At 62.0% G+C, this 24,975-nt stretch overlaps 1 protein-coding gene across 2 annotated transcripts; it reads right to left on the reverse strand.

Moving 5' to 3' along the window:
* Positions 1-626: 626 nt before the first annotated feature.
* Positions 627-24,975, reverse strand: FLT4 (fms related receptor tyrosine kinase 4; the record flags this gene model as incomplete). 2 transcript variants are annotated; one of them, XM_080674301.1, is made up of 29 exons in its annotated part: positions 627-2,509; positions 3,277-3,362; positions 6,675-6,789; positions 7,663-7,805; positions 8,274-8,379; positions 8,643-8,742; positions 9,955-10,066; positions 11,201-11,323; positions 11,658-11,752; positions 12,074-12,227; positions 12,351-12,439; positions 12,543-12,656; positions 12,969-13,073; positions 13,534-13,669; positions 13,932-14,038; positions 14,170-14,301; positions 14,396-14,542; positions 14,743-15,105; positions 16,025-16,133; positions 17,191-17,314; positions 19,007-19,169; positions 19,263-19,417; positions 22,147-22,264; positions 22,555-22,723; positions 23,023-23,162; positions 23,340-23,502; positions 23,626-23,738; positions 23,924-24,168; positions 24,899-24,975. In XM_080674301.1, 29 exons carry the CDS (start codon positions 24,973-24,975, stop codon positions 2,311-2,313), a joined length of 4,002 nt encoding a protein of 1,333 aa, XP_080530427.1. In that variant the 3' UTR covers positions 627-2,310. The 2 variants fall into 2 exon arrangements, with proteins under 2 accessions (XP_080530427.1, XP_080530428.1); XM_080674302.1 differs by having other exon boundaries at positions 633-2,506.

The following is a 24,975-nucleotide window of genomic DNA, read 5'->3' on the forward strand; positions in this document are numbered from 1 at the left end:
GCCCCTGGTGCTGCTGCTGGGTCAGCCCTTCCCAGGAAGCCTGCTAAGGCCGAGTCCAGATGGCGAGGGTCACACCCCCAGTCTGCAGCCACCACGATGCAGCCGCTCACTGGTGAAGGGATGTTGCATGGACACCCCCTGCAGGGCCACTGGCAGCCCTGCCACCATGCTGGCTGGCGCTCACCTCCTGGGTGGGGGCTGAAATGGGGTCCCAGCTCAGACGCTGACCTCGGAGTCCAGCGGGCACTCAGACAGGGAGGCGAGCCAGGCTTGCGCTGCACCCCTGTGGTCAACCCAAGTGATCATAGGCTCCTGCTTCACATGGGGACCTGGTAGCAGTGACCCAGTCTGGGCCACGCACCCACACCCACTGGCCACAAAGTTCCATGTCACTTTAGATATAAAGTAGAAAAGGGAGCGCCTTTGTAGCCCGCCCAACCCAGGCGGGGTGATCCCTGGGGCCCTGCTGCCTCCCTGGCGCCCTCTGCTGGTAGCTTTGGGGAGAGGGTGTCCAGGACTCGGCTGCCTCTGCCTCCCTTCCGCCTCCTGAGGCTGATCATCGAGGGGAGGAGTGCTGGAGTCAAACCTTCAGAGAGAGCTGCGCCTGAACTGAGAACCCATTCATTGTAACTCAAAGACTGGCATCACTTTTATTATTATCTTTTGTTAAATAGCTCAGATCTTTTCGGAGCACATCGTGTACAGGGCATGGTAGGTGTTCTTCCCAGTACATTTCTGTGTGTGCGACCGTGACAGGAGAGGTGGCCTGGGGCCGCCTGGGGCCAGGCTCCGCACCTGCAGCACACATGAGGCTCCGCTAACAGCCTCTGGGCCCCTCTACCAGGTACACCTGAGACCCAGGTCTCACAGTCAGGTGACATCCAAGAAGCAGGTCCGGTGGGGACAGCGAAGATGTCACACGTGTAGGTATCCTAAAGAAACGATACACAATGGGGTGGGGGAGGGTGTCTGTGGGCAAGCCCCTGCTTGCTGCACGGTCGCCTGTCCTGCAAGCGTCTCGTGTGTGTGTGTGTGTGTGTGTGTGTGTGTGTGTGTGTGTGTGTGGAGGTGGGGGGGAGGATCTCTGGTGCTAACTGGGAGAAGTGTCTTTCTCCTTCTGAGGGTGGGGTGGCTGGGCAGTGTGAGCTGGGATCGGGGTCTGAGCAGATTGGCTCCAGCCTCCAGGGGTCCTGGCTGCTCCCTGGTGATGACAGAGGCTTGAACTGCCAGTGCGCCGACGTCAGGCAGAGACCAAGCGGTAGAAGACAGGCCCCCTGAGGCCGCAGAACATCCCCGATTGCCTGGTGGCCTGGAGCAGCGCTGGGTGGTCCCCTGCGCCAGCCTGGACGCCTTCCTGTGGAATCCCGGGGTTCACTGCTCAGAAGGACCATCACAGCTTGGCAGGTGCCTTGTGGCAGATCAGGTCCCAGAGGGGAGAACCCAGAGTTTTCTCAAATGGGGCTGCTCTAGACCATCTGGGCCAGGCAGTGGGGCCAGCACCTTCTCCAGAAGAGGCTGTGGCTGCGTCTGCTGTGACGGCGCCCACTGGGGACCAGGGGCAAGGATCCACTAGATTCAGAGAGAACTTGCTCCCTTCAGACTGCAGTTTTGAAAAGTAAATTCTTCACAGCAGCTCAGTTTCTAAAGTTCTAATGAAGATCTGCAGAATCGGTCCCACACTCGGGGGAGGGTGCATTGTGATGGGCCCACAGCAGGGACAGCTGCCCAAGGGGGTGGCTGGCTGGGCTCAGGGAGGAGCTCCCCCACCCCACAGTTCCTCTTTGTGCTTTGGGATGGGGATCTGGCATCCTCCCCTCAGCCCAGGAGCGACAAGGGAAGAAAGGCCTTCCCTGGGGAGGGGGCTGTGTGGAAGAACAGCGTGTGAGGAGGGGCTGGGAGGCTGCAGCCCATGCCTGGCTTCACCTGCATCACCTGTGACTGTCAGACCCTCAAATTCCTCATCAGAAAATGGGGATCACGCTACCACCCACCATCGTGGGAGGAGGCCAGCAAAAGGACATCCCCCTGGGAGTGCCTGGCCCAGGCTGGGCCCTGGGGATGTTAGCTAAATGGAATCTGATCTGAAGGGAGAAGGGCCCTAGGGGGCCACGGGGAAGTCCTGGGCAGGGATGGTGATGGAGTTCGGGGAACCCTGGAGCCTGGGTTTTGCTCTTCATGTCTAGGGAGGGGTTGACAGGGTGGAGGAAACGCCTCCTGGCCGAACCAAAGGAGATGAGTTCTCAGCCTGGAGCTCCAACCCTCTGCCTGCCCTGTCAGGCGCCCAGGGCGGTGGGCCTTGCCAGAGCCTCCTCAGTAGCTGCTGTCTGCGAAGGGCGCGCGGGCCAATGGGGCAAAGTCGTCCTCGCCGCGTGGCCTGGCCAGCTCCCCGTACTCGCTGTTGTAGAACACCTGGCCTCCCTGCGGCCCCCGGTCAGGCCGCCGCCGCCGCCCCTGGGGTTCAGGGTGTGCCCTGGTCACCTCCGCGCTCCAGCTTGGTCCTTTACAGCTGCTGAGACAGGGAAGGTGGCATCAGTAGGAAATGAGGGACGGAGGGACTGGACCTGGGGCAGGTCTGACTGGAATCAGCAAAGACACACTGACAGAGTCAACTAAAGTGTGTGCCAAGCCGATGGAAATACACACCGTTCCATTTAAATAGCAAACCAGACTGATGTGACGTGGCCAGCACCAGAGTGTTCCCCGTCCCGAGCCTGGGTGTGGGACAACAGAGGATGCCAGCTTCAATCCCACAAACCGGCTTCTCGTCCAGTCTTTCCATCTTCGTAAATGGCACCAGCATTGGCCCCAGGGCTTACACAGCTGGCTGTCACCCTGCTTCCTCCCTTCCTCTTGCTCTCATCCAACCCATCGGGAAGCCCCGTCTGTTCTAATTGCAAATACACCCCTGCCTGTCTCCATGTCCTGCCCCTCATATGGAGCACGCAGCCGTCATTGCGCTGGCCAAGTCCCAGCACAGCCTGCCTGGCTGCGCTGTGTCTGAGCACCGGGCATGGTGATCATACTCGGCTTTGCAAAGAGGGGGTGTCAAAAGGAAGGGAGGAGATGTGGGGACCAGAACCGGGTGTGCTGGGTCAGGACAGTGAGGGGAAGGGTGCTCCTTTGGGAAAGCTGGTGACCAAGGCCTGGAGTCCCAGAGCAGAGGGCCCTGAACACACAACAAGGAGCCATGGAAGGTTCAGGTAAGAGAACGACGCACACGCAGGCACAGCCTACCTCCCCGGACCCCTGGCAGGGAAGAGGTTCAGGAAGCCCTACCTGAGCCCGCCTTCCTGTAGGTGCCTGCTCTCCAGCTGCTCAAACTCCTCAGAGGCCAGCACCATCCCGCTGTCCGTCTGGTTATCCTGTGTGCAGAGAAGAGTGAGGCTGTGCACCCACCGAGGCCGGGCTGCAGGCGCCCGCCCCTGCACTGCTGCCAACCTAACACCCATCTCCTGAGCAGGGAACAGGCACCCAACACCTCCTGAAGCGTGCAGGTGAGGGCCATATGCCCCACCATGAAGGGGAAACTGAGGCCTGGGGGCCGTGCCTGGCCAGTGCTCAGGAGGCAGCGAAGCTACAGCGCCCCATGCTGGGGACCTAGAAGGCAGCCAGGCATGTTTCCAGGCCGTTAGATAGGACAAAGGTCTCGGGTATGGACAGTTCTTATTAAAAGCAATTTTTTTAATATGTTTAATTTATTTCAGAGAGGAAGGGAGAGAGATAGAAACATCAATGATGAGAGAGAATCATTGATCGGCTGCGTCCTGCACGCCCCCTACTGGGGATCAAGCCCGCAACCCAGGCATGTGCCCTTGACCAGAATCGAACCTGGGACCTTTCAGTCTGCAAGCTGACGCTCTATCCACTGAGCCAAACCAGCCAGGGCTTAAAAGCTATTCTTGCTAAATTTTGCAATGCAGCACCGTATTTTACAGACCAGCTGTAAACAGGATGACCTTGACAGGAACTCAACAGATAACTGTGGCCAACTGCAAAGAAGATGTTGACATGTAATGACCAAGGCGTGTACCTAGACAATGGCTAGGCTTCCCTCGGGGCACATGGGACCCAGCTTGGATGTGGAACCCCGTCTCCCTGCAGCAAGTACATGAAACTCCCTCGTGACAACCACGGTCCTTCTTGACTAGAGCAATCCCAGCAGTGAACCCTTGCAGTTCGGTGACAAACACGGCGACACAGATGGCGCTCTCCTAACAGACTCCCTTTCACCTGGAGGACGCTTGGGGAGGCAGGGGCAGCGGCCCCGGTGGACGGTGGACGGGGACCTGCTCCACAGGAGACTCCCGCTTGGCGCTGATCACCAGAATGGCTGCCTCGCCCCACGGACAGCGGAGGGGTGGCCGCCTAACTCTGGCCCCTTCAGCGCTTCAGAAGGGAGGTGGGTAGGTGAGCCCTGGGGTCGCTTTCCTGCGTGTTTCCACTCCTGTTTGGGTCTCGGTTGTTGGAAAGGAAGGTGCCGTCCTGGTGCGAGCGGGACCTCGGGCTGGTCAGGCAGGAGCTGCGTCCGGCACGGGTTCAGGACTGACCTGGCGCTAACACTGAGGGCTGAGGAACGCCTGGGGCAGTCCAGGCATCCTGCACTGGTTGTCTGGCCGCGTGCCCTGCAGAAGGTGGGTTTTGGTTTTGTGCCTTGTCTTACAGTTAATGTGTCGCGATAGGAAACTCAAATTCGATCCCCGAATGCAGCCTCTTGGGGTGCATTGTTCAGAACCGAATAAAAAGAGCCCTTAAAGAAAGCAAGCACAGCCCTGGCCGGGTGTTCAGTGGTTTAGAGCTTCAGTCCATGGACTGAAGGGTTGCAGGTTCGATTCCAGTCAAGGGCACGTACCTCGGTTGTAGGCTCGATCCCCGGCCCCCAGGTGGCGCATGTGAGGGAAGCAACCAATTGCTGCGTCTCTCTCACATCGATGTCTCTCTCTCTGTGTCTCACCCTTTCCCTTCCACGCTCTCTAAAAATCAATGGAGAAAGGATCCTTGGGTGAGGATTCACACACACACACACGAAATTAAGTGCTTATACAAATTAAGAAATATAACGCATGGCTCGATGGTGGGAAACAGCCTGTCGTGTCCAAGGCGGCCTTGCTCCAGCTGGGAGTCTATGCGGAACTGGGAGGCACTGCTTTCCAGGCGCCACCTCTGCTTCCTCGGGTTTCAGCATTTACTACCACACATCAGCCTCACCCTTGCACCCCGCCCCCCCCCCCCGCCCTCCGCTCCCCCCAAGGGGACTCCGTGGGAAATGGGAATGGCTCCCAGCAGTTCCTTAAGCAACCACGAGCTTCCCAGCAGACAGCCGGCCGCGCCACCTCCACTGAGGACACACAGGGAGCTCACGGTTTCGGGGGAGGTGCGCCGAGACAGAAGACAAGCAAGACGAGCACTAAAGGTTTAGCTGTGGGGCCGCGGGGCCAGTCTGTGGCTAACGATGTAAAGATATATGCTTGAGGTTACACGGGAAGAATGACTGGTTTTATCTATGAGCCTCATGGATATGAAGATGTTCTATTAGCAGGTGTGATTGCAGAAATTTTACCAAAGGTGCGATAACACAGGCCAAATATCCTAGGAACTTTGAAAACAACAAACAAATGAACACCAAGAAGCCCCCTAAGATGATCTGATTGGATTGGTGCCAGAAAGAGGGAGAAAAGCCTGCTATGATTTAAAAATGTAGTTCGAGTCCACTGTAGTGGATTGACAACATGAAGCAGGAAGACTCAATCACATGTATGTATTTTGAGTGACAGAAGCCAAAAGGGTGGGCTTCCGAGCCACGTGGTGCGGGGGGAGGTGGAGTGACAGGAAACAAGCTGCTTTAGTGAGGCTTCAGGGGGGCCTGAGGAGTAAGTCACGGGGTCCCGGCCACTCGTCTGCAGGTGGCCTTGAGGTCAGTGACTCTCGGCAGGTGCGCAGTCAGGCGTTCCCTGTGTCAGCCCAGCCCAGTCCTGAGGCCACCTGACACCTCAGCTTCTTTCCCCGAGAGGCCCATTAGCTCCCTGCACCCTAAAGCTGGGGGCTGGCTGGGGTGGGGCTGAAGTGAGAGAGCTCGCTCGTGTACTCACAGGCAGGGCAAGGTGCTTCTAAGCTGTGTCCCCTCCTTGGGGGTGGCCCCCACTCAGCCTGGGCGCCGGCCCCTGCGGCTTTGGGAGCCTCCGACTGGCAGTGACCGGGCTGCCGGGCACGAGCCTTGCTGCGGAGCAGCGAGTGGAGCCGCTGGTGCCCTGTCACAACAGAGGCGCCCGTGGAGAGGAACAGACACTGAGGTGTGAGCTGGAGGAGAAGGCGCGGGGAGGCCACCCGCTCTTCAGCAGATTGGTCTGAACTGTGGCATGTGAACCACGCAATAAGCAGGCATCCTGGGCCTGTCCTCTCCTCTCAGCCCACCTGGGACAGGGTGGCAAGCCGTGGGGAGGCCTGCTCAGACCCCCATCTCTAGGGCCCCGAAGCCACAGGGCTGAGAAGCAACCTGCAGCTGCTGGGAGAGAGGGCGGGGCTGTGAGTGCGGAGGGAACAGCGGGGACAGCGGGACAGCGCTGAGGACAGCCTGGGCCTTGCAGGGGGCAGGGGCTCTCTCCTGAGCTGGTGGCTGCCGCCTGCCTCCTGCAGGGAGCCCGGAGGCCCTGGGCTGGGGTGCACACCCCTCCGCTTACCACCGAGGCCTTGTAGGTCGTTGGGGTCATGGGAAATTCTTCGAAGGTTTTCATCCTGGAGGATGCCTGGGTCCCTCTGGCCAGGCTCCCCAGGAAGGGCACACAGTTGTAATATCTGTGGGGAGAACACAGACAGTGCTGAAGAACCACCCCATCCTCCCGGAGCTCTGGCCCGCCCCCACTCCGCTCCTGCTGGAAGGGCCCTGGGCCTGGGCCTGGAGTCCTGCTGGAGCTCCCCCTGGACACCCCCACACGTCCCCCGTGAGAGGCTTAACCTCCTGAGGCCACTGCTGGGAGGCGGGAAGGGGCGGGGAGTGCACCCAACTGCTTGTGGGGGGCTGGGGAGGCCTGTGCAGGAGGCGGTCCTGGTGTGGAGGGGTCGGTGGAAGGAGCTGGCCAGAACCCACTGGCTGCTCCTGTCCCGCCTGGCTGTGATCTGCACTCGGGCAGGTGGGCAGGAGCCAGCGCCCTCCTTCTGGCCACACCAGTGGGAATGTGGGGCATAAACCGCCCTCCGACAGGAATTCTGGGACCCAGGCTACGTTCTCACTCCGAGATTCTGGTTAGTGGGTGGCCTACCCTGCTCCCAGGGCCCCTCCAGTGGCCCCTGGACTCATTCCCCTCCCTTTCCTCTTCCTGAGAGGCGCAGCTGGCCTGGCCACTGCTCCCCGGGGGGGCGCTCCCTCTAAACTGAGCCTCTTGGGGGCTAGGACTGCAGGGAAGACTGAGGGCAGAGAGAAGAGCGAGGAGGCACAGCGAGGAGCAAAGTTGCAAGGCCACGCCCCGCACCCTCCTTCCTGCTGCCAGGAGGCGTCACTACCAGCACCAGCTCTGCCACCTGGGATCCTACCGGTTCAGCTGGCAGAGTGGCTCCCACGTCCTGTCGCTTGCTTTTCCCTTGCTGACTGATGCGAATAAAATACACGTCTAAACTGCCTTATTCTTGCTGGGGGACCCCTGGACCGGGTGGGTGGGGGGGGCAGCTGACCTGGCGGCCAGGCTGTGCGGGCGCAGGCTCGTCCAGCTGCCCTCCTCGGTGGCCTCGGCGACGTGCAGGGCTGTGGTGGACGCCTGCAAGCTGCCCTCCTCCGAGCTCAAGCTGCAGGGCGCCAGGCAGTCCTCCTCCTCCTCCTGGTGGCAGGGATGGGAGAGGTAGCAGGCGTCAGGCCACCAGCCCCTGCTCTCAGGACTACGGGTTCCCCGCCTGAGAAGGGCTTCGCTCTGGGCTGAGGGTTAAAGGAGCCAGAGGCGCAGGTGCAGCAGGAGCACCCCAGGGCGCCCCTGCTCTGTGCCTTAGGAACGGCACCGCCTTTCCCTCCCTTTTCCAGAGGCAGAACCGGATGCCAAAAGCTGTGGCCTGGGCAGCAGGCCTCCCTGCTCATGGCTTCAGGCCCCTGAGCACCCCAGGGGAGCGACACACAGGCAAGAGCATGCAGAGTGGCAGCAGGTGCAGGGGTGTGAGGGGAGAGGGAGGGCGAGGGGGAGGGGGAGGGGGGGAAGGCACATCACTCTTCTCCTGGAGCAGGGGCTCCTCCAGGGCCAGTGCAGGCTCTGACCACACCTGAAGGCCCTGCGGCAGGACGGCGTGCAGGCGCTCACCTGTCGGCCCCCGCCCTGGAGCAGGTGCCCCAGCATCTCCACCAGCTCTGAGAACGCCGGCCTCTCTTTGGGGTCTCCAGACCAGCAGCTCAGCATGATGCGGCGTCTGCAGGGAAAGCGCTGCTGGCCCGGGGTGTGAGGGCCCGCACCCTGTGCCAGCACACCAGCCCCCCACCTCCGCCCTCACACCCACCGCCCGTCCCCTCCCCCTCCGCCTTCAGGAAGGAGAGGGGTGGAGTGAGATACTATGTCTGCAGGTCTCCACCCCGCCCTGCCTGCAACCACCTCCCTACTCCTGCTGCCGCCTGCGTGCCTCCTTCCCTGCCCACCTCTCCTGACCCCCAAAGCGTGCTTGGCCAGCAGACTCACATGGCAGGAGTGGCCAGCTCTGGGGCCCTCATCCGGGTGCCCTCTTTCAGCCGCTGGCAGAATTCCTCGTTGATCTGTACCCCAGGGTACGGGGAGGCCCCTGACAGCAGGAACGGGAAGGGAGTGGGTGGAGAGCAGGCCACTGCTGCTCAGCCCAGCCTCCCAAATCGCCTCTGCCCTGACCCCCATGTTGAGATGCTTGTCCTGTAGCTCCTGGCAGGGGCCTGGGCAAGGCGCTCCCCTCCGCCAGAGCCAGTTGATTATCTGGTTAAAATAGGGGGTGGCACCCCGTGTGGCTCAGTGGTTGAGCATTGACCTATGAACCTTGAGGTCATGGTTAGGGACATGCCCAGTAAGGGACATGCCCAGGTTGCTGGCTCTATCCCCAGTGTGGGGTGAGTAGGAGGCAGCCGATCCATGATTCTCTGTCATCATTGATGTTTCTATCTCTTCCCTCTCCCTTCCTCTCGGAAATTAATTAATTAGTATATACATGGGTGCTCTGCCCAGTAGGGTTGCAGCAAGCATCACGCTTTAGGGAATATACTAGTGAAAACAGAGTTCCAAGATCACCAGGATCCCAGGGGCCTCTTGGCCGCCCTCTGCCCCCAGGGAAGCCACACAGCCGAGAATCAGCCTCTTCCTCCCTCGCTCAAAGCCCACGCTCCCATCAGACTGACCCTCCAGGCCCTCGCCCAGCCCAGACGGCCCAAAGGAGCTGCAAGGGCCACCTCTCCTTCTCTTGCGCATCTATTGACCCGGGCCCTGCCCCCTCCCACATTCAGGGACCCTGGCCCTGGCTGCTGTCCTCCCAGGCCCACCCGCCTCACCAGCCCCTTCACCAGCCCAGCCCCTCCCAGGCCCTCCAGCTCACACCACACAAGCTTCCAGGGCACTCCTGCTCTTACTCAGTGACAGCGTTCACAGTGGCCGTCCAGTGCTCTCACTTCCCCACTGCCATGCCTTGCCCCACCCTAGCCAGGGCGGTCTTGGTCCCAGTGGGGCCCAGGCTCCCCTGTGGGGCCCAGGTTCCCATGTGGGGCTTCATAAGTAGTTGTGTCCCAGAGTGAGTGCCATCCTTTCCCAGACCTTGAAGCAAGAGCAGCACCCCCGCAGCAGGTGGGGAAGGGCTGGAACAGGGAGGAGACTGGGAGGACCCCCTATGCCCCTCCCTCCTGGCCCATGCCGGGGAGGAGAGGCTTCTCAAAACTCCTGCCGACCTGGGCTGCACGCTCCAGGGCTGCGCAGCCTGCACCAGCGGCTGGTGGAGCCTGGAGCCTGTGGTCCCACCTGCCCCCTCCCCTGCACTCACCCAGGGAGAAGATCTCCCAGAGCAGCACCCCGAAGGACCACACATCGCTCTGCGTGGTGTACACCTTGTCAAAGATGCTCTCGGGCGCCATCCACTTCAGGGGCAGCCTGGCCTGCAGGAGGCAGAGGGCGTGAGTCCACAGGCAGGAGGAGAGGGAGGGCCACACCCCAGGCAGCCACCTCCGGTCCCTGGTCTCTCTTGCACTCTGGGGCCATGCCCCGAGGAAGGCTTCTGGCTGCCCCAACCGTGTGTTTGTTCAAATGGCTCCTGCAACTTGCCCTGCTCCCCTGCACACCCTGAAGGTGCTTGGCGCCACCCCGAAGGCATCTCTGCGGCTGTCCTGGGTCCATGTGGCCCCTCTTGGCCCTGCACTCACCCAGGAGCTCTTCACCCTCCTCCGCTCCAGCCCCTCAGTCCAGCCTCTGGAGGAACTAGGTACCCACAGGCCTCTTCTCCCACCTCATCACACACCTGGTCCCTGTCCTGGGAGCCTGGAGCCACCTGTCCCTTCCTCCTGTGGCTCCTCATGTGCGTCCCACCCTGTCTCTCCACACGCCTGCCCCTCACCTCCACACGCCTGCCCCTCACCTCCACACGCCTGCCCCTCACCTCCACACGCCTGCCCACCTCCACACGCCTGCCCCTCACCTCCACACGCCTGCCCCTCACCTCCACACGCCTGCCCCTCACCTCCACACGCCTGCCCACCTCCACACACCTGCCCCTCACCTCCACACGCCTGCCCCTCACCTCCACATGCCCCACATATCTACCTGTGAGTCAGAGTGAAAGACAAAAGCCTCTGCATCGTGGCCTGTCACAGACTGGACCCATGCTGGCCCTTGCCTCCCTCCAGCCCTCTTCCTTCCTCTGGAGCAAACCTTTAATCAGCCGTGGGTCCTCCTTCAGGTGCCTGCCTGCCCACCTGAGTGCCACCAACCAGACACACGCACCTATCACCCATGGGCCTCTGTGGCTGCCCTGGGCTGGCTGTCCAGCTCCAGGATGGACCCGTGCAAGGGGCGCCTCTGCATGAGCAGCCCCCGCGGCAGGCAGAGGGGTCAGCGTCCAACTCATGGCCCGAGCCCTATGGGAGCAACATGGTCCCTGATCTCAGCTCCTGTCCCCACTCCCATGCCCCGTATGCCTAGGCGGCCGCTTGGGTCTCTGCAGCCCTCAGACCTTCCGCGTGCACAGCAGTGTCTCCCCACCCCGCCTGGGCGGGAGGCCCAGGGCCTGCACTCACGCTGCCCTTGCGCACGTAGTCGGGGTCCTTGTAGATGTCCCGGGCTAGGCCGAAGTCGCAGATCTTCACCACGTCACTCTCTGACAGCAGGATGTTCCGCGCAGCCAGGTCTCTGTGGATGCACTAGGGGCACGAGGAGGAGTGTCAGCAAAGGCGCCGGGGCCACAGCCAAGGCCACAGTGGCCCTGCTCCTCCCACCAGATCCTGTGCACCCGGGACTGGCCACGCAGAGGGCTCGTGAAGATGTGGGACAGAGTCTGACTCCACATCCAGCTCTGCCACTGACCAGCGGGAACCTTGGGAAGCTATTCCCACACTCGGGGCTCAATTTCCTCCTCTGCCAAGTGGGAGAGGCCCTGCACCTCAGGGCCACTGTGGGTGAGCTGGGCTGCTCACATCAGGGTGTGCTAGTGGGGCCTGCGCCCTCTCCCCTCTGAAGGGCCTGCAGGGCAGTCACCTTGCGGGAGGCCAGGAACTCCATCCCCCGGGCCACCTGGAAGCTGTAGCAGACAAGGTCTTCCATGGTCAGCGGGCTCAGCCACAGGTCCTCGGCTGCATAGAGGAGCAAGGCGGGCTCAAGAGGGGGTCCCCTTCATGATCCCTGTCTTCACACCACACCAAAGGGAGTGTTTGTTCGTCCAACCTTTGCTGCATCTCTTGCCAGGCCTCTGAGGTCGCTGGCACTAGCTAAAAAGCCCTCTCTCCTCCTCGGCCCCCCTTCCTAAGGCACACCCATCACATGCTCTCCCATGTTATGTGCCCTCTTCCACCTAAGTTCCTGGAGGAGGCCCTCGGCCAGCTTATCCCACAGCCCCTGGTCATGAGGTATCTTGGTGCAGCCACATTTTGGGCATGAGGAAGCCAGGCTCATACCTTCCTGGGTCCGAGTGGCCCGCCCCGCCTCGCCCTTGCCCATCAGGATTCTTGTTAGGAGGGCCCTGTCACTGCTCCCCGGCCTCTGCCTCCTGTCGGCTCTGGCACCCTCCACCATGGCCTGGAAGCGCCTTCGCTGCTCCGGAGATTTCTCCTGCGGATGCACAAAGCAGGTCTGAAGCCCCAGTCCCCTTACAGCAGAGGCATCACCCCCAGCCCACCTCGGCACCCCACAGGCTCACCGAGGAACTCTGGCCTCGGCAGAGCGCCCACTTACTGCGTAGGGGCTGAAGGCCTCCCGCTTGGCGCGCAAAAAGTTGGAGAGGTTGCCGTATTTGCAGAACTCCACGATCACCATGAGAGGGCCTGGGGCCGGACAGGGCGGGGGGGTTTGGGGACCGAGGGCACGCGGAAGAGTTCCCGCCCACCGCCTCTCTTATCCCCCACCCCCCGGCGCCCGAGCGCGTACCATTAGGCTTGGTGCACGCCCCCAGGAGGTTGACCACGTTGAGGTGGTTACCGATGTGGATTAGGATCTTGAGCTCCGACATCAGGGCGCGGTGCTCGCTAGCTGTGGCGCCCTCTGGAGGTGACAGAGTCTTGGCCTGGTGCCAGGTCCCACCAGGGCCCCAATCCCTGCGCTTAGCTAAGTGACCTTTAGCGCTCCTGCCAGCGGGGGCGCAGGGTCCCCAGCACCGCCCAGCCGCCCCTCTGAGGCAGGAAGGATTACTCAGCCCTGAGCCCAGGCCTGGCTCTGACGCCCATGGACTCCCTGTAGAACCTTGTATGAGACCCTGACTCTGAGCCTGTTTCTCTTCCTGCACCACATCGCTACCAGCCCGCCCAGAGGTGCTGCTCATCACCAGCTCCCCGCCCCCCACCGCTGACCCCACACCTTTCAGCATTTTCACGGCCACCGTGTCACAGCTGCTACCCTTGTGGATTCCGAAAGCCGAGGCTTCCACCACCTTCCCGAAGGCGCCATGGCCCAGGACTCTCCCTGTGGGGGCAGGGAGCCGGTTCCAGGTGAGCTGCACGAAGGTGAGGTGGAGAAGGATGGGCAGCAAGGGCAGCCCGTGTGGAGGGCGGGAAGGAAGGCCCAGGAGAGGGAGGAAGGTCGGGAGCCGCCCTGCCAAACAGGAAGAGCCTGGAGAGCGCTGGGGGCAGAGGGAGAGGAGAGGCAGACAGGAAGGCCTGCATCCTCTCCCAGCAGGTGTGCTGGGCCCACCCTGCTCAGAGCAGCAGGCCGTGACCTCTGGGGCCTGGGAACTGGGAGCCCTGGCGGGGGTTCTGGGGATGCCTCCCAGATGGACAGGTCAGCCAGGTGGGGGCCAGGCGGGGCTTCCTGGCATGAGTTCTGAGAGGGGATGGGTTTCAGGGCTCCAGCTGGCTGCTCTGCAGCAGCGAAGCTGCCTCTGCCAGGTCAGACCAGGAGGGGGCACGCTGGGGGCTGGCCTCACCGAGGTGCAGCCGGTCCCGGGGGAACTCCCACTGGCTGGCATCATAGGAGAGGTATTCACACTGCTCCTCCAGGGGCACCTCCCCGGGGTCCATGATGATGGACAGGTAGCCGGTCTTGATGTCTGCGTGGGCTGGCTGGGGGTCGAGTGAGACAGCATTGGTTAGGGCACGCCTCTGTGACTTGGGAGAACTGTCCAGACCAATGGGATCTCCCTCGAGGCTCCGTTAAGGAGAGGACAGTGGGACAGTCTCTGGTCGCTCAGAGCCCAGCTGGGAGGGGTCAGGAGATTTCCAGGGAGGCGAGGCTTCCATGGAGCTGGGCAGGGACCCTATTCCTTATCTTTGGGGCTGGCCAGGTGGAGAGGACCCCATGGGAGCTGGGGAGAGGAGTGCTCACCCTCCTCATGTTACAGAAAATGATGAGGAGAAGGACCCAGAAGAAGACGGCTATGACCCCGGTGCCGACAAGGATCACGATCTCCATGCTGCCTCTGTCCTCGGAGCCTGCGTGGGCAGAAACAGCCGTGTGTGCGTGCGCAGAGGGTGCGCCCCGAGCGCCCCTTCTAGTGGCCAAGAGAAGCCGCCAGGTGCAGGGGTGGGGGCGGGGGCGGGGGGGGGGTGAGAGCGAGGCGGACCTTCCACGGCCACGCTGGCCGAGGAGTTGACGCAGCCCTTGGCGTTGCACACACTGCACAGGTAGCGGCCAGCGTCCTCCTCGCGCACGCGCTGGATGCTCAGCTTCTGGTTTGAGTCCGCCAGATCGATTCCTGCAGGAGGCGGGTGCAGGTTCAGGTCTAGATGGGCCTGGGGCCTGGGCCTCCTGAGCCTCCGCACCCGCTCTGCGCCCGGGCCCTTCCCTACCGGACTTTTCCTCCAGCGGCCTCTCATCCTTGTACCACATGATGCTGGGCACGTGCGTCCCGGCCACAGGGCACCGCATCTCCAGGGAGTCGCTCACGTTCACCAGGAGGTCGGTCAAGTTCTGCGTAAGCCGAGGGGCTTCCAGGGCTGTGGGCAGGAGTCAAGGAGCAAAGTGGAGGGCAGAAGCCCAGGGCACTGGTAAGGGGCTCTGCGGGGGGTTGGGGGGGGGTTGGAAGGAGGGGCGGGTTTGAGAGTGGGTGGGGAGGGGGCCCTCGCACAGACTCAGGCCCGCGGATGGACCACCCCACGCCTGCTGGGCTGGGGAGACGCTGGCCCTGTCGCCTCACCTTGCACTGACAGGTACTTCTTGTGACAGTGCTTGTCATGGCTGTGCCGGTCCTGCACCTCGCACACGTAGTCGCCCTCGTGCTCAGGTGTCACGTGGGGGATGGTCAGGCTGAGCGTGGCGTGGCGAGCCCCCGGCGCTGCCTCTTCCAAGGTGGCGGCCAGCGGCGTGGCGAACAGGTGCACGTTCTTGCAGTCGAGCAGCAGTGGGTTCCCGTGGGCATCGTGCAGCGTGGACAGGTTGAGGCGGTACCAGCGCAGATGCTCGTAAGTGTAGTTGTCAGCCTGGCAGCTCAGGCGCACGGCCTGGCCCTCCAGGGGCTCCTCCGAGGGTTCCGACTCAATGCTGAAGCCATCGGGGATGGCTGCGGTGGGAGGAAGAGCCACTGCGACATTGCACAGGGACACTGGCTCACCTGCCAGGTGCTGGCTCTTCCTTTCCCTCTGGCCGCTGGACTCACCCAGCTCTCAACCAAAGTTATGCATCAGGTAGGTCTGGGCCAGGGACACCCCCCAGAGTCTTCTTCACCCCTTCACTCCCCTCACTGACCACTGACCACTGGGGCCAGTCCGCAGAAGTCAGCCCCACAGGCTTTTCTCCTGCCTCCTTCCCGCTCTCTCCTGGCCATGCCCCAACCCGGCTGCTGTCCCCCCTCTCCCATAGCCCCATCATCAGTGATTCCTTGTCACCAGACTCAGTGGGGGCCTGAGTCCCATCCTGCCTCGCTGTTGACCACACCCCACCTCCGTCAGCAGTAGCTTTCTAGCTCCGACTGCCTCTGGCCACGCCTTGCCATGCTCCTGTGGGGTCCCCCCACCCAAAGTGTTCTCTCTGGCCCCATCTCCCTCCAGGTCCCCCCACATACACACACACCCCTGGGCCCAGTGACTTCCCTTCACGGGTTCTCGGCTTTCCTGAGGTCACTGACACGTTTGAGAATCTGAAGAAGCTATGGAGCTTCTCCCCAGAGAGAAACACACCCCTGAGCCACCTCTTCAGATCCAGGGCTTGGGAAGGGGGTTGGAGGGAGGCAGAGTTAGGTGGGGCTTCGGGGAGCAGGGCGGCCCCCTGTTCGGGGTGCCTCCAGGGGTGAGGGCAGAGGATGCTACTCCATCCAGCGGACCAGCATGGTCCTCCAAATCTGGCCCTGTGGCCCAGGCCCAGGTAAAGCATCTCCCCAGGGTGCTCCACGATCACCCCGACCTGGCCCCTCCTCCTCTCCAGGCTGTTCTCCTCTCCTGCCCACCTGGTCCCTGACCACCAGGCCCACCCAAGTCACTCACTGGTCACATAGAAGTAGATGAGCCGCTCGTCCTGGCCCACCTTGTTGAAGACCATGCATTTGTACATGGCAGACACGTTGGCATCCTGGATCACCAGCTTGCTCACCGTCTGGGCAAAGCACAGGCAAGGAATCCGTTTCTTGCCTGAGTTCCCCACCCGACCTTCCCTTTCTGCAAGGAGGCCGCTGTTCCCCCCAGAGTAATGGGGAAACTGAGGCTCTGAGCTAGAGGTGACAGAGTTCAGAGACAAGACCAGGAATGTGAGGCACAGGAGTGACAGTAAGGCCTTCCGGCAGCAGAGGGCGGGGGCTCCTCGGGAAAGTCAGGGGCTGTGCTGTGGAAGCTGACATCAGCAGTGGCTGGGGTCAGAGGGTGGCATAGACAGGGCCAGAAAGACTTTTGGCTATGCATGTGCCATTTCAGGAGGGTACAGGAGCCTAGTGCTGCTAGGCCAGTCCAAGCCAGGGTCAGGATTCAGACTGGGGTCACATCAAGGGTCAGGCTGTGGCCTAAGATGAGCAGTAGGTCATGGTGTGAGATCCTCGTGACAAGTGCACCGTGGTCCAGGGCTGCCCACAACACCTCTCCCAGTGCCCGGCGGTAGTGGCAAGGGGAGGGGCTGGGTCCTAGACATCCAGAAGGATTCTGGCCTTGGGGAGTAGGAAGCTTGGAGGCAGGGTAGGCCACAAGCCCTGCCTACCATCCAAAGACCACCCCCCCTACTTTAAGCTGGGCACTTCCTGGCCAGGCCTGGAACAGGAAGAGGCTCTGGAGGTGTGTAGGAAAACAGGAAGTGACTGTAGGAAGTGGGTGCCTTTGTTCAGTCCCCTCCCCTGCCTGGCCTCTTCTCAGCATTGCCCCCAGGCTGGGCCAGCGGCTCAGCAGCCTTTGGTGGGGACCAGGCCAGCCCCCAGCCTGGAGCCAGTAGGCAGCTGGACCCATGGCCTGGCCGGGCCGCCTGAATCTTCTTTCTTGTTTGGGAAGTGGCCGGGGTCCTGCCCCACCCACATGCAGGCAGGGGAGCGGAGGCCCAGACACTGCAGAGAGGTCACCCCCTCAGCCGCTGCCTCCAGAGCCCTGCAGGCCTGGTGGGCACCAAGAGGCCAGGAGAGGGCCTCCCCTCCCCTGCTCCTCCCCTGCCAGTCAGTGGCGCAGCTGGCCCCTACCTTATTCTTCCCCTCCACACACTCCGTCCAGGTGTCCAGGCTCTCAATGGGGTTCACAGCGTCCTGCGTGGTCACCTCCCTCCAGTCCCGGCACTGTGGCATGCGGTCCCGCTGTTGCCGCCGGCTGCTGGGGACGAGGGTTGACAAGGGCCAGTCAGAGGTATGGGCGGGAGGGCCCACAAGGGGTAAGGTTGAGCCTCTGCCATATTCAGGGTCATCTTCTACATTGCCATGGGTAAGGCTGGCCTTTGGCTGGGGTGAGCAAGAGGGGAGGTGCGTTTGCTACTGAAACACTGTCTCCCACTCTTTTTTTTTTTTTTTTAAATATATTTTATTGATTTTTTTACAGAGAGAAAGGGAGAGGGATATAGAGTCAGAAACATCGATGGGAGAGAAACATCAATCAGCTGCCTCTTGCACACCTCCCACTGGGGATGTGCCCGCAACCAAGGTACATGCCCTTGACCGGAATCGAACCTGGGACCTTTCAGTCCGCAGGCCGACACCCTATCCACTGAGCCAAACCAGTTAGGGCTCTTTTTCATTTTTATTGATTTCAGAGAGGAAGGGAGAGGGAGAGAGATAGAAACATCAATGATGAGAGAGAATCATTGATTGCCTGTCCTGCACTCCCCACACTGGGATTGAGCTCACAACCCAGGCTTGTGCCCTTGACTGGAATTGAACCCAGGACCCTTCAGTCTACAGGCCGGCGCTCTATCCACTGAGCCAAACCAGCCAGGGCTGTCTCCCACTCTCTATGTCTGTGTCTGCCAGTCAGTGGCGCAGCTGGGGACTGCCAGACACAGCCTTCGCCCTCCTCTTTCAGAGCTGCAGCCCCTCCTGGGGCCAGGTGGGATCTGGGTATCCCACTGGGACCTGGGCCCCAACGGAGGCTCTTGCCTGCCCTAGCAGAGCAGAGTGGCCCTGGGGCCCTGTCAGTAGGTACAGAACATAATGGTAAAGCATCAGAAGGAAGCACATTTGGAGGTGCCAGCAGTGACCCTCAGCCTGTGTTCTAGAAGAATCTCTTATGAGCCTTGGACACTGTGGGTGGCTTAGGCCCAGGGGCCACCCCTTGAGCCTCCCACACTGACCTGCTGAGCTCATAGCCCCTACAGGGGCTGCTGCCCTGTCTCCTCTCTTGGCCCTCAGCTCCTGTCCCTCCCACCTCACAAGGATCTCTTGCTAAATGGCAAATCTGACCTGACACCCCTGCTCAGCACCCTTCCCTGGCTCTGCCCACCTCTGCACCCTCCTCTCCTATCCCCTGCTTGGCCAAGTTGTCTCTGCCCTGAGAGTTCTCCCCAGCTGTCTGCCCTGTTGGCGCCCAAGTCATTGTAAGCGAGCATGGCCAGCAGTGGGGCAGGCTCCGCTGCTTAAAGCTGTGGCCTTGTCCCTTCTCAGATCCCAGTCCTCCTCTGTAGGGGTGATTGTAAGCACTGCACAGAGGAGCTCATGAGCGTGGGCATGCTTGGTGTGCCACGGGGCTCAGCACAAGTCTTATGAAAGGGGCCCAGCTCTGCCCGCTGGGCAGGAAGTATCCCCCTGGATGCCACAGCCACATCCCTTGGGTCTCTCTGATGATACACCTTTGGGGGCTTGGCTCTCCAGGCAGGTCAGTGGGCCCGATGGATGCAGGGGCGTCTGAGCCTTGCTCAGATGGGACGATGCCAGGGGTTGGCTACAGTGCCATGGTGATAGGGTTTGCATTTAGAGCAGGGCTCTCGGGAGGGGTGTGGGCAGTGAGTGGAGGTCATGGCTGAGGTTGAGGACAGGGCTGGAAAGTAGGGACACAGGCTGGAGCCACACTCACAGGCTGCGCTGGGCGAAGGTCTTGCAGGGGGTCCACGGCCGCCAGTACCACTGGACGCTGAGAGGAGGGGGCACGCCGTAGGCGGTGCAGGTGAGGGCCTGGCGACTGTGGCGGGAGTAGATGCTGGGGGAGGAGGCCTCCTTCTCATGGATGTTGGGAGGCACTAGGGGCACAGGCAGGCAGCTGGTCAGCCGCCACCTGGCCACACTCGCCCACCCACCCATCCCCTCCATCCCCTCCCATCCCCCTGCCCTACCGTTCACCACCAGCTCCAGGCTGATGTTGCGCTTCAGGCCGGCCATAGAGTTCCACAGGGCGAGGGTGTATTCGCCTGCGCTGGCCTCGGTCACCTCCTTGAGCACTAGGGCGTGTGGACTGTGGCGCCCCGACACGGCCTTTCTGTCCTTGTACCTGGCCCGGGGAGGGAGTTCAGGATGCTCCGTGGGCCCCGCACCCCCTCCTGCCCTCCTTCCCTGACAAGTGGAACTGGAATGCACTGTTGGGAGCAGGGTCCCTGCAGGCCAGGAGGCTGCTGGGTGCAGGGGAGGGCAGTGGACCCTGCACGGGGAGCAGATGGCCTGAAGGCTGTGGAGGTGGCCGCCAGGCATGGGCACGCCCTCAGGCTCAGGAGCACTGAGGTCTGCGACAGGACTTCCCACAGGCGGTGAGTTATTGCCTGTCTATGGCCAGGGCCAGCCTCCGGCAGCCAGGCTCCAAGGCCCCGCCGAAAATGCCTGCCACCTTCCCAACAGGCCCTGTCCCTGTCCCACAGGTTTCAGTGAAGGAGGGGAGGGGCAGTACCCAACAGCCTGGACCCTTGCCTGTTGGGGCCCTGCCTCCCGCTGGGCTCTGCCCCTCCTGGAGCTCGAATTCACCGTTCCCCCTCCCTCCTCCATGTAACCAAGCATCCACTTGTCAGACAAGCTTGTGAACCAGCGGCCCTCGCCCTGTTTCTGCTGCCTGCTCCCCTACACTCTGCTTTCCATGCTCTCCCACTAAGCTGGCCTGTCACCTCACTGCTGTGTCCCCTACACAGAAGCGGTGCCGGGCACCAGGAGGTGCCCAGGGCATGTTTGCTGCATGTGTGAACCTAGAGGGGCACCCCCGGTCCTGAGCTGGTAGTGCTGCAGGCAGCGCCTCTGCACCCCAGTTCTGGACTCTGCCTGGAAACACATGGTCCCCACCAGCCGGGCGCCTTCCCAGGTGTACAGGCCAGAGAGGCCCAGGAGGAGCACCGCCTTCGGGCAGAGACCAGCAGTGAGGGGGATGCAGGGGCCCTTCTCAACTGTGACACCACAGCCCAACCGGGAGGGACGTGACTCACCGGAGTCACAGGGCAGGGCAGGCAGCTCTGGTGCAGTCCTGAGTCTGCCACCTGCCACCTCTATGATCCTAGCGAAACCCTTCACTGCCTCAAGCCCCGGGTCCTCATCTGAAAACGTGGAAATGAAATGCACCTTCTGGCCCTGGCTGGTTTGGCTCAGTGGATAGAGCGTCGACCTGCGGACTGAAGGGCCCCAGGTTCGATTCCGGTCAAGGGCACATGCCTGGGTTGCAGGCTCCATCCCCAGTAGCGGGTGAGCAGGAGGCAGCCCATCAGTGATTCTCCCTCTCCACATTGATGTTTCTGTCTCTCTCACTCTCTCCCTTCCTCTCTGAAATCATATATATTTAAATATATATTTTTTAAAGAAGAAATGAAGTGCACCTTCTGGCCAAGGTCATGAGGTCGTGAGCTGGCGCTTGGAGTCAGCCTCCCATTGCACACATGGAGGGTGCTTCGGAAGCTGAGGACCAGCCTGGACGGACTTGGATGCCCACTAGGTTTCCACCTATTCACTTACTCGGTCATCACATACCCAGCAGAGTGGGCCCCCGTGGGCTGTGGTGACCACGGTGACCACTAGTATCCTGGGAAAATGTCTCCACCAACAATGGGGCCAGCTGACAGCTGAGCACTTATTGGAGGAATATGTTGGCCAAGTGAGAAGAGAAAGGCCAGCTGTGATGGGAATGGTGCTACGCAGCCAGCTGTGTGAGGGTCAGCCTTGGGCCGGATCCCAGGTGCAGCCAGCCACCCACCCAGAGCTGGGTCAGTCCTGAGGGCCTTGGTCCTCCAAGGACAGGGTCAGGTCCCAGGTGCTCAGGAGGCCACGCCTGTGAGGGAGCCTCCAGGCTGCATCACTGCTCTTCAGGACTCTGCCGTCGGGGCCCTGGTCTTACATACCAGGTGTCCCCAGTGGACCCCAAAGTCTGTGGCCTCAGAGGCAGGGTCACCCCAGGCCCAGGACCAGGGGATACTGGGCCCTCCAAGAGAAGCCTGCTCCCAATGACTGGGCTCCTGCCGAGCGCCTGAGCCCCTGCCTGCGCAGGTCTGCGCTTCCTGAGAGGCTCTGCCTGAAGCGAGGTGCCCAGGCTGGAGGGCACGGCTCCTCTGGCAGCTGGGAAAGGACAGAGCAGGCTTCCGGGGGCTCTGGGCTCAGGCAGGAATGTCCTTCCCCTTTCCTGGCCTCTTCTCATCGCTGTGATGGAGGTCAGGTTAGAGTGTGACACCCCAGGGTTGGGCCACTTGGGCTGCTCAGACAACCTGAGGGTGCTTGGGGGTGCTGGGCCTTCCTGAGTTCTGGGGGAGCTCTCAGGAGTGCTGGGCAAAGGCAGAGCCACCACCAAGGGACCCCCTCCCTGACCCTGTGATCTTACTTTAGGGGCTCCAGCAGCCTGCGGCCTCCACGAAGCCCTCGCTCACTGCCACATGACTGAGGCCTGGCAGAGGCCTGGCTCCACAACAGTCTGTGAACTCCTGTGGCATCTCTGAATTCTAGATGGGAGGGCCCTGAGGTGGCAAGCTGTGCGGACAAGGCCTAAGAAACCTGAAGCCATTGCTGCAGGTGGCAGGACCTCAGATGCTGAACGCGTGCAGGAGGCAATTGGAGACCCTAGCTGCGCCCACTACACCTGCACACACCTGGAGGCTGGCATTTACCAGTTTTCACAGTTTAGCAGCAACCCAGGCTGGATTACCGCGTTATACACATGCTCCTTAGTGCCTTCAGAGGGGGCCCTGCCTGGAAGGATGCTGCCTTCCTCACCCAAGGTCAGCGAGGCCTGCAGGTAATGAGGGGCAGGAGCCAGGACCGTACCATTGAAACTCTGGTGGCGGGTACGCAGCTAGCTTCACGGGCAGCTTCACCAGCTTGTCTCCTGCCGTGGCTTCCAGGACAGGGCCCTTGAGCCACTCGACGCTGATGAAGGGTTTTTCTGCCAGATGGGAGGCATCCGTGTAAATCCCAGGGCTGGCATCGCTGACCCACCACTGCCCAGGGACTCAGCCATGGCCCTGAATCCCGAGGACAGCCCCTTGCAGACTGGGGCTCACTCTGCCCAGACAGGCCTTCCACCCACAGCCCTCCCTTGCCCTGGGCTGGACTTCATACTGCTTGGTGCACTATGACCTCTGACCCTGGCCCAAGCTGCACAAGGACCCTCGTTCCACAGGCCCGGTGACCACCGAGGCCCTGCTGGGCACATTGACCCAACACCAGACTTACCGTGCACAATGACCTCAGTGCTCTCCCGGAACCGCTGGATGCCATTGTTGGCCTCGCACGTGTATGGGCCGAGGTCGTGCTGGCTGACATTGTGGATGGTCAGAATGCTGGAGAGCTCCGTGTGGGTCTGCTGGGAGCGCCGCTCAGGCACCCACTTCCCCCGCTCGGCCTGCCAGTGCCCAGGGGAAGTGCAGGGTCAGAACAGGCAGGCCCCGGAGGGCTGACCACCCAAGGCACTCACTCAGCCCAGCCAGCAGTGACTGTGGAGCCGGGACACACCCAGAGTTGTCCCCGGGGGAGGGAAATTTCCCCATCAGACCAAGGCTCCTGGGGCAGAGCTGAGCTACACCTCCGCTACACAAAGGCAGTGAGTGCCCGGCCAGGCAGGTGTGGCACAGGGTGGGCCGGGCAGGGATGGGACGCCTGGAGGTGGCTCAGGCACAGCCCTGGCAGAGCTGCCGGCCTTACCTGCTTCCCTGGGTAGTCCCAGTCGAAGGTGACGCCCGAGTTGAACTCAGCCCACACAGTGCAGTTCAGGACCAGCTTTTCCCCGACGAGCAGCTCCATCGACTTCTTGGGGAACAGCTGGATGTCATAGAGCTCGTTGCCTGGTGACACATGAGCAGTGACCCCAAGCCCCGCCCCAGCATGGCACACAGAGTGAGGGCACAGGACACCCAGCAAGACCAGCTGTGGCACCTGCAGCCCCATCACTGAGAATCTGGGGTCTCCATCTCCCCCTGCAGTCTTCCTCCCTGGACCCCGTGGCCCAGGACAGCCCCTACCTGTGATGTGCACGATGAAAGGGTTGGAGAGGAAGGCCTGGCCGCCCCAGGTGGTCTCACACTGCAGATACAGGGTATCACGCAGCAGCGGAGTGGGCACCCGCATGCCCCGGCGGTCATCCCACACCACGTCCTGCCCGTCAGGCCGCAGCACTGAGCTTGGCTGCTGGGATATGGTGGCCATCAGCTCCCGGCTGCCCCCTTCCTCCTGGCCAGGTCAATGGCTGCCTTTCCCAGGGAGAGGACAGGAGGGCGAGGTCGCGGGGGGGGGGTGAGGGGGCTATACCAAGCGCAGGGTGACGTTGAGGCCAGGGATGGACACCAGGCAGGGCACCCACATGGAGTCCTTCCTGTCGACCAGGAGCGTGCCTGGCTTGTTGATGAATGGCTGCTCTGAGTCTGCAGAGAGAGCGCAGTTTGTGAGAAGGGCAGGTGGAGCTTGGGGAGGTCTCTCCCCAGGTGGGGGCTCCAGGGCAGTCCCACGAGGTCTGGAGGCCAGGGGAGGGGGTGGGGGCCATCTGCCCCTCCAGGACCCTGCCTGTCACCTCGTTGGCTGCAGGAGCGCATGGGGCAGGGCCCCTCACCTCTTACAAACACATAGGTGCTGGCCGCGGTGGTGCCTTCGATGCGGGCCTTAATGTACTTGTAGTAGCAGCCATAGCTGCCTGTGTCGTTGGCGTGGGCCTCGGGAAGCAGCAGCACCTTGCAGTAGGGCCGGGCATCCGTGCCTTCGCAGTCGCGAACGAACCCCAGGTCTTCACTGTCCTTTTCCCCCATGGCTGGCGCTTCCTGAGCCCCTGGCCAGGCCCACTGGAGGGGGTGCTGCCCCCTGGCAGAGGATGCAGAGGTCAAGAGGAGCTCCACTGCAGCCCCAGGGGCCAGGGCTTGCCCACAGCTTGTCTCACCCGGAGGTCAGGCCAGCTGGGTGCTGGGGCACACACCGTGGACCCAGCCCACGGGGGGCACTGAGTCCCGGGCCCCTGCCTGGCTCCGGGCTCTGTGTGGCAGGCTGGCCTCAGAGGGGCCGGCCTCGGTCATAACTGGACTGCAGGGGGTAATGTCTGGGGCCTTTGAAATTGGCTAACTGGCCCAGGCTGAACAGCAGCTGCTGATGTGGGTGCAGGGTGACCCGGGATGGGTGTAGGGTGACTGGTCTGTGGTCCATGTGAAATGACCAGGGATGGCTGTGGGGGAGGTGGGTGCAGGGTGACCCAGGATGGGTGTAGGGTGACTGGTCTGTGGTCCATGTGAAATGACCAGGGATGGCTGTGGGGGAGGTGGGTGCAGGGTGACCCGGGATGGGTGTAGGGTGACTGGTCTGTGGTCCATGTGAAATGACCAGGGATGGCTGTGGGGGAGGTGGGTGCAGGGTGCCTGTGTCTGCAGGTCTGCAAGCTCCCAGGCCCCCAGGGAGGCCCACTAAGCCTCAAGGCCTCTCTGCCCGGGAGGAGCTGCCTCCTTGGTTCTCCACCACCATCTGCGGCCTCAGTTCTTAGTCTCCTTTGCCTGACAGACAAGAGGGACCCAGGCCCCTGCTCCTCTGGCTGGGGGCCAAGTACCTGCAGGAGATGGACAGGCTGTCGTTGGAGTCAATGACGTGTGTCTCCTCCGTGATGTTCAGGGTCGGGGGGCTCAT

This window comes from Plecotus auritus, assembly GCF_963455305.1.
Source record: "Plecotus auritus genome assembly, chromosome: 6".
Taxonomy (NCBI): domain Eukaryota; kingdom Metazoa; phylum Chordata; class Mammalia; order Chiroptera; family Vespertilionidae; genus Plecotus; species Plecotus auritus.